This window comes from Sparus aurata, chromosome 8 (assembly GCF_900880675.1).
Source record: "Sparus aurata chromosome 8, fSpaAur1.1, whole genome shotgun sequence".
Lineage (NCBI taxonomy): Eukaryota > Metazoa > Chordata > Actinopteri > Spariformes > Sparidae > Sparus > Sparus aurata.
In genome coordinates, this window is record NC_044194.1 from 34,572,668 (window position 1) to 34,581,806 (window position 9,139).

At 40.5% G+C, this 9,139-nt stretch overlaps 1 protein-coding gene and 1 long non-coding RNA gene across 2 annotated transcripts in view; one reads left to right on the top strand and one right to left on the bottom strand.

Annotated features, from left to right (window-relative positions):
- carmil2 (capping protein regulator and myosin 1 linker 2) overlaps positions 1-9,139 on the top strand; it is a 115,280-nt gene that overhangs the window by 39,013 nt on the left and 67,128 nt on the right. The window contains exon 19 of the mRNA XM_030426976.1: positions 5,294-5,390. Within this exon, the coding sequence (XP_030282836.1) occupies positions 5,294-5,390 (97 nt within the window). The remainder of the gene's footprint in view (positions 1-5,293; positions 5,391-9,139) is intronic.
- On the bottom strand, positions 1,521-3,043 carry LOC115586887 (uncharacterized). The gene is made up of 3 exons (XR_003984927.1): positions 2,955-3,043; positions 1,738-1,866; positions 1,521-1,572 (listed from the first exon to the last, which is right to left on the bottom strand). It is a non-coding gene; the product is annotated as an uncharacterized LOC115586887 (long non-coding RNA).

Genomic DNA, 9,139 nt, shown 5'->3' on the forward strand with positions numbered 1-9,139 from the left:
CTCACTTCTTGAGGTTCAAGCATCGCAGAACGGGAGAATGTTTTTGCTGCTTAGTTTTTTCTCCGCTCTCATCCTCACTTTGCTTTCTTTTGGTTACTAGCTTAAAGGAACTTAGGGCAGGATCACGAAATAAGACTCAATAGCGACACGACGGCCGTTTGGGTAACTGCAGCCATCAGCCAAGCCGGCGCGGGAGCGCGCATGAACTCTTCACAGCAGTGCAGCTGATGCTGTGACACGGTTATTTGTTTGCTCGCTGTTCACGCGACCGTTTACTGCAAGACTTCCTCGCATACCTCCGAGGAACTAACTTGGTAGCCTACATCAGCGAACAGCATGATGTCAAGAGACGAAGTAAGTAAACTAAGTGTTTATCTTAGTGCAGCTTTAGTATGTTTCTTTGACAACATTAGCGCATCAATTCAGCAAAACGACAGTTGTAATGTAAAGTACGCTTACCTTACACTGGCCAATTGGTTACTAAAGTTCAAATTTCACCAGCCACGGTGAATAACGAGCTAGCGATAACCATTGCTTTGTGATTGAAGCTAATGTGACTGCTAACAATGTTATGGTGTTTGACGAGCATTTGGCTTGTGGCTGCAGCTAATTTCTGACTGTGGTAATTACCAACATAGCTAATATTTATAACATTGGATAAAGCTTGCTAACAAGCTGACATTAGTGTGCAGTCATTATCATGTAACAGCAATAGTATGATTCAATATCTCAAGCCACGTTATGTGCCAGTGCCAGTGAGATCATTTGTGAAATCATTTCCAATATAAGACAATATAAATGGTATGAATAGCACTGCGCCATAACAAAGTAAATACAAGGAAAACACAAATGTCATTATGTCATAACTGGTATTATACTAAGTTGAATCAGAATAAAAATAACATCAAATAAAATCAAAACATCACTTTGAGGATTACTAAAGTTATTCTTATTAGTATTGTTCTCAATGTTTTTTGTTTCAGGATTTGGAATTGACTCTGGAAGGAGTGGCACACATGGAGATGTACTGCCTGGATGAGGGTACACTGCGTCTGGTTAGGATGACGTGGAACAACATCTTTGCTCTGGAGGACAGCCAAGATGTGGGCAGCGATAACCGAGAGTTTCGATTTGCTTCCTGCCGGCGATTTACGATCTGGCAGGATGGGCATCAGAGAAGAGGGAACTGAAGGCCGATACCGAGCTGCTGTGTTCTTCGTATCTGGTTAAACTTCCCTGACCCCTTTGCAAACTACACAGGTTACAAAGAAGCTCCATTTAGGGTGCCTGACTGATATTTTCTCCTGTTTTGTGTCCCTGTGACCACAATACCTAAAAAAAAACCATTTCTTAGCCAAAGATTCCACTTTCATCCAAAATAAAAACTATTTATGTACATTATGTATTTTTATATTTATTTTCAAAGTTTACAGTATTTTTCAAATTTGCAGTATGTACAAAGTTTTATTTTGTATTTTTTTACATGTTTATAATAAAATAAATGTGTGGTAAACAAGACAGTCTTGTCTTCTCTCTTTTCTTGCTCACGTCTCTGGATCATGTAGCTGAGGCCTTTATGGAGAGAAGAGAACAGTAGCGTTAGAACACATACCAATGCTCCATAATCAAATCTGGTAATTATTATGTTATATTATAACATTTTACAATGTTTTGTCTATATTCTGAAAAGATTGAAATTCCTAATGACCAAAACTTAGAAAGTGAAAACATACTAACCCCTCAGACACTGGTTCAATTGGTGATAATCGATGAGAGAGTTTAGCAGCTATTCGCTTGCTGGGTGTTGATGCTCTCATCTCCTTACTTCCCCGAGTAGCAGCTTCAGGAGTCTGCTTCTTCTGATAGCTGGAAAACAGCAATATTTTAAAAAGTTAGAGTCTCAGTCAGCAAGCTGGCTGTGACTTTGCTACCTTGGTGTCTTTTCTCTTTGGTCAGAACAACTATGGCCATGCAATGTTTGCCTGTAACAATAATAATATCAAAATACATACTCAGTCAATACTATTGTGTGTTTCACTTTTACAAACAATTTATCCTGCTTTACTTACAACGTAATGTATAATGTCTGGAGCAATCTTGTGTGTATGGTAAAACACGAGAAAAATAAAAGGCTAAAAGCTCTAGTGATGAGTTGAGACCACTCTTTTAGCCCACCCACCCCAAAGGACTCAACCACACAGACGTGCTTCACAAGCTAGGTCGTAATAATAATAACAATAATAATAACTTTATCAGACCTGTAGACACGCACAATATCAATTATTATATAGCACCACCTGAGCTCGTTTACATTATGCACTTCACGGTTAGCTCTAAACTGCCTTTTATTCAGCTACATCACAACAGTATCATCAACTCGTCAACACAATAGCCCCCAAGCCATTGCCTGTAAATACCGTTACTGTACACCCCAAATACTGTATTTACCAGGGACAGGAACGAGACGGGAGCCGGTGCTGTGTGTATGATATATTTCACTGTACAGATTGTAAAGCCCACTGAGGCAATGTGATTGTGATTTTGGGCTATATAAATAAAATTGATTTGATAGCTGTATCCCCTACACTCACGAAGCAGCCGGGAAGCCGGCTCGCTGTGTGTAGCTAGCGGCTAATATGACTACACAGACCCAAACAAACCGTTAGCCTGTTGCTACAGCCAGCTGCTAACGTCACCTCCCAGATACAAGTTGGGCTTTCGGTCCCATATCTAAAAGGGCATATTTCTAACTATTCGGTTTCAGACTGAAGGATCGTGGAAAATGCACAGTCTGTAACTTCTCAGTGTTACAAGCAGTGGACTAAGTTACATGTTAGCGGCTAGCGCTACGTTAGAAGCTGACGCTACATTGCACTTTAGCTCACTCCGAGTCCTCGGTGATCTCATAAGATTTTCAAATCAAGCTCTAAAAATGACCTGTAATGTATTCTTACCTGGTTACAAGGAAATTAGCCATGTCAGCATCCGTTTTCAGTCCCAGTTCAAGCTGAAGCTGCCTCCATACGTCGAAGGCATATCCAATGTATATTCGCGTGCCAGCCCGGCTTTAGTCATAACTTCTTTTAGACTCACGACTTGCTACTGATAAAAACCTTAGTTTTCTTCTTCGTATTACTTTTTGGTGGACTTTGTGTGGTGGTGGGTCGTTCTCCGGCTGTAGCAGAGTCCATAACAACACAAACAGTATTTCCGGTCCACTGCGCTTGTCTTCTTCCGGTCTCCAAGCCGTCGAGGACGCGCATTCAGCGTCAAATAACGTCACATCCGCAGGGCTGCGCGGGAAATTCGGACCCCGAATAGCAGTACATCATGCAGCACACAGCCTGTTCAAGGCAATGGGGAGATATGTGTGTGGGCTCATTCTTTTTGGTTTTGAACGCTTCATCACCCATTAGCATTAAAATACTTATAAGGAATGTTTATTTTTTCACGAATCCTGCCCTAAGTTCCTTTAATGTTAGTGTGGCACCGCTCTAGATGTTTCGTTAAATTACTTGTGTTGTTTCGCGAGGTAGAGAGATCTTTTGGTTTTGCACACAAAGTGCACGTAGCTACAATGTTCTTCACATACTTGTCTCTGAGGAACTGAAAATGATGGGCGTATGTCCATCTTGCGAGTGTAGAGTCCAACTTGTCTGCTGCTGCAGTCGTCTTCTCCTCAATCAATAGTTCTCCAGCACTAACAGGAAGTTGTTGGCGAATTTGTATAAAAACAACACACTAGGGGTGGTGAAAAAAATTGATTATTGATTAATCGCGATTATAATATTGACGATTATGATTCGATTAAAATCTATTTAAAAAAAAAAGATATATATATATATTTTTTTTAATAGTAATACAAACTGGAGTCCTCCTCTTACTGGCTTCCGCTACATGGTCCACAGTCTGGAGCCAAGATATGTTATTCCATCCCGGAGCTTTTTCACACTTAAATTGATTCCAAATCTTTACAAGGAGACAAAGCTTTCCGTGCAAGTGTCCCTCAACTCTGCTCACAGGGTAGCAATAACCTGTGATGCCTGGACATCCAGAGCTACAGTCTCATATGTGACCGTTACAACTCATTATGTCAGCAGTTAATGGAAGCTAATGTCCTACGTACTTCAGACGAGAGCTATGGATGATAGCCACACAAGCACAAATATGTGTGAGTTTCTCAAAGCAATGGCAGACGAGTGGGGAACAGAGAAACACGCCCTGGTTCTCGTCACCAACAATGCTTCTAACATGAGTCCGGCTGCTGAGCTTGGCAACTTTCTTTTAACAGTGAAACACTACATTTAAAACAAATTTAAAAAATAATAATTTTGATATTACAGTTACACTATACAATATTGAAGGTGCTGTGAGGTGTTACTCCCAAGATAAGTAAAATAATTCAGCAGCTGACTGATGTTAAATGGAAGATCAATAATCGTTAATAATTGAAAATCGAATCGATAATCGCTAATAATCGAAAATCGATTTGTAATCCTTTGAGACTTCAATAATCGGATTCGAATCGAATCGGGAAATTGGACCGATTAACCACCCCTACAACACACCACTTAATTTCGGGTTTAAAATGCATTGTAACACACGTTACTGGGATTTGTACCAAGTAAAATATTATTTTTGTAATGCCTTACATTACTGAGTTACAGCAAAAAGTAATGCATTACAGTAATTGCATTACTTTTGTAATGCGTTACTCCCAACACTGCATTTTGAAACATACAAATTTATGTCAAAAAAGAAAACTACAGGGTGCTCTCAGGTCTCGGTGCGAGTGTGTCTGAAGAACGCCAAGTGGCTTCCATTTTTTTGGATAAAACTTTGTGTTCTCCTTTAATTTCTAAACTTTTTGCTATTATGAAACATAATTTTAGAAGTTTACAGCATAACACAATGTACATAATTGTGATAAAAAGTGAAAAAATAAATAAAAATGAGTGTATATATTCCTGTAGATCATGTATTTTACCCCAGCAATATGGTGCTGGAAAAATTTAAGAAAATGACCCTTAAAAGTGCTTGAAAAGTGCTTGAATTTGACCTTGAAAAATGTGTACGAACCCTGATCACAGAGGGATGCTGCTCATGGAAAATTAGCTGCCGAGGCTTCATGTGATTGAGAGAGAGTTTTTTAAGTTTATTTATGTGAATCAAATCAGAGGATTATTTAAAATATGGGCTCACTGAGTGTAATTTACACCAGGTAGTGAAATGGATTTGACAGAATAATTTCCATGCTCTTTGCTGCTCCCTCTCTCTCCCTGTCTGACTCTAGGTTTTGAGAATGACATGGTGACACTGGTTCTGTCTGTTGGTCGATGTCGCTCTCTTCGACACCTCGCACTGGGAAGAAACTTTGCCATGAAGTCAAGGTTGGGATAACATAATGCATGCCATGCTGTACATCCTCCACTGTTCATGAACAAGGGCGATCCTAGGATCAGACCTTTAGGGGTGCTCAGCTCCCATATGTAAAATTGTGTTGTGGATGATTTTTTCCCCATCAGCTAAAAAGTCAATATCTGTTCACTCTCTCATCTGGTTCTTCCTTTTCTCTCTCCTCATCCTCCTCTCTCCCTCTCTGCACAACCAATCACACACAAACACTTTGCAACAGTTCAGCCAGAAAATGACATAAAATTAAAAGTTATGACGTAAATACGTGAAGAGGAGTTTGGGGAGAATCCACATTTGATAAATGAGTCCTATATCAATCCACCACTTAGCAATGTGAAATCAAAAATAGTCAGCATAGTAGCTGATTTGGCATTATAGCTATGTGGTCTTGACTTCTTGTGCACCTGGTTTTTGCTCTCTGTCTCTCTCTCATTCTTTGTGCTATCAACCAAAAGGCACACTCAACAACAAGATAATACAATATGAGGTTAAAAGGAGGAGGACAAGCCATATCAATTTATAACATTATTCCCATAGAATATTGGGTTGTTGTGGGCAGTGAGTAACTTCAAAACCTCCCTCTCACCTGAACCTGGCTGTTGTGCTGAAAAAAGAATATCATATATCCATCAATGAAAAAACTGGAATTTTGTATTGGTCATAGCCTATATGAAATGGAAAAGAGTCTCTAACATAGCCAGTGTCTTTACATCTCTGCTCCACTCTGTCCTCTGTATGCATGAGGCAGTATTTAGAGCTTTGGACCCAAAAGCAAAGACCAAAGGCAGTGGAAAGTAGAGATGCACCGATCAGGATTTTTGGGGCCGATCACCAATCACCAAAAGCAGTATTTGCTGATCCCGATATTGCCGATCACAGTGTCAAATCCATAAATTCTTCCATATTGTTGTCTTGTGTAACTATATTTAGCTAATGATTCTTCTTACACAACATTGACATTGTATTATTAAGTATAAAAATTAGGAGATGAGAAAGTATCATGAATTGACCACCGTTTTATTGCAGGCTGAGGCAATGTGCAATATTTCACACTCTAGAGACTCTTAGAGACAACTTGGACTCAGCTTACATAGAGTAATTGTAGCTTACTAGTGGGAATGCATGCAGTCAGGGTGGGAATTTTGTCATTTTAGGGGCAAGTCCATTTGGCCTTCACTTTTTTTTTAGGGGCACCAAGGCCACATGACAGGGCACAAAGGCCACTGAGTAAAATGTGTTGATTTACCTTTCAGACTGATACCATAACATCCTAATTTATAATAAGACATGGATTGTGTATTAAAACATTTTTTAATACCAAAATCAAGTTAAAGTTACATTGGAAAGTAGATTTTGTTAAGTAAGGTTAGGGTGAGGTGATTTTTGTGACACCACACTGAATATTAGTGTTATTGAATATTTCTCCCAATAGAAATTCCCCAAAATTATGGCAAAGCACATTTTTTCCAAACAAAAAATTGTAGAATAACCAGCAGGAGACCACTGATGTGTGGAGTGATTTTGGTGACACTACACTCTGAATAATAGTGAAGTTATTGAATTTTTTGTAGTTTCTCTTTTAGGTGTTGCACTTTGTAGACGGTCCCTGCGCCCTCGTCTCACAGCTGGCTGATCATACAGACCAGAGTTAATGTCCAGACGCTCATTTTGATTAACATACGGTTTTAGCTCGTTGTCTTCCTTACTACGGTAGGAAAGAGCCGTCGTTTGTGTTTTAACAAGGTTTCACTTATACGTTATTGATCCGGGAAGTTCGAATCTGTGAATATATTTCCAACTTTACCGGACTAAATCCTACCACATAAGTCAGTTACGTATCATGTCAAAACCGGCTGCACTCGCTCGCTGTGCTGTAAGTTTCGTTCTTCAGTTTTGAGACGCTGCTGCTGTGTGAGAGGCTTTCACGTGAGATCATCGTGATGATGAGACTCCACCTGCGCGAACCACGGACTCACTGAAGTTACTGTGAGTGACTACTGTGCACTCAGGTGGCTGTAATTAAAGGCAAGCTTGCTACGCTGACCGGGCCAGGGGCACAGAGGCCACTGTGGCCGTACGATTAGTTTTTTTTTTCAGCTGCATCAAGGCCAAAGTGCAGGGGCAACAGCGGCCATGGCCACCGTGAAATTCCCACCCTGCATGCAGTCAGTGCACTGTCTCTATATAGAAACGTCATCTGATCGGCCTGATTTGATCTATTTTGAGAACTCCGATCAAAACCGATAGGGGCATTATTGGCCGATTGCGATCGGTTGCCGATCGATCGGTGCATCTCTAGTGGAAAGGTTTAAAGGACTTGTTTGTAGTAGTGGAGGCTGGGCTGCAGACTTAGTTGGGGATCCAGGGGCAGTGAGGATGAGGCTCGGGTGGCGGCTCTAATGAGCATGCAGGGAGGATCCATGAGTCGAGAGAGGTTAGGCCTCTGGATGGCAGAGGTGCTAGAGCTTGTAGTAGCAGGCTCTAGGAATGATGAGGAATGATAATTATTTGTCCAGAAAGACAACACGGTAAATCTCAAGAAAGGTTGCTAGAGATAACTCAGAGAGGGAGGCCATCAATAAGACTATGTTGAGAGATAAATTATCTGGCAGCCAGAGAAGAGAGACCAGCTCTTTTGAGGCGGAGCTGATGATTAGATGAGCTGCAGGTGAATGAGCCACAGGTATCAAGGATGCCAAGCCCAGCCTCTGCAGGAGACTCAGACAACAGAACACAGCCAAACTCATCGACAATATAACGGATATATGGTATATGGAACGTTATGAAACTAGTTCAATTGGAAAATACAGCAAAACACATGAAAGACTCACACAGAGCTGAGATGAAACAAGTGATGAATTTGATAGATAACTTAAAGACAGTGTCTGGAGGAAGGCATCATTCTTGCATGGCAGCCTCTCAGCTCATGTTAATGTAAAATACACTTGACTGTGGACTGTCAGCTTCTAAATTCATTGCAAACTTGGAACTGATTTGAAATGGCTCCAAGTGACTTTCTTGACTTGATGAAATCAATAATAGCTTTTTCAGCTCTTACTGAGCTCCTTAGACCTTTCCATTGTAGTGTTTGTGGCTGAGTCTAATGGCTGTATCAAACACACCCTGTTAAAATGGGCCCAGAAAAGTCACAAGCTGTCAATCAGAATCACTCAGAAAAAGTTAAGATTCTACAAAGAACATTTGATTCACAGAACTTCATATAATCACTAAAACTGATTGTTCAAGTTACTGTATGTATATGTTTGATCAGCAGTCATAATTTTTAGAAGACCTTTAATGAATTCATTATTGAACCAAACTTCATGAATGTTTTTGTGACAGAGCAGTTTGTGTTCCACTCATTACCTCTCAGAAAAATGGGAGCTGTAGAAATCATTGGAGCTGAAGACTGCCATGTTATTCATCAATCAACCAAACATTAAAATCACTGACAAGTGAACTGAGTATCATTGATCATCTATTTACATTAGCAGTGGCCCCCTCAAGCAGGACAATGCACTCCACTATACCACAAAGACGGTGCAGGAATTGGCAGAGGAACATGACAAAGAGCTGAAGGTGCCAGTCTGGCCAACAGACTCTTTAGATCCTAATCTGATCGAGCATCCATGTGGGATGTGCGGGACCAAGTCTGATCCGTAAAGGCCCCATCTTGCAACCCACAAGACCCAGATAAGCCCAAATCAAAACATTGTGGCCAACC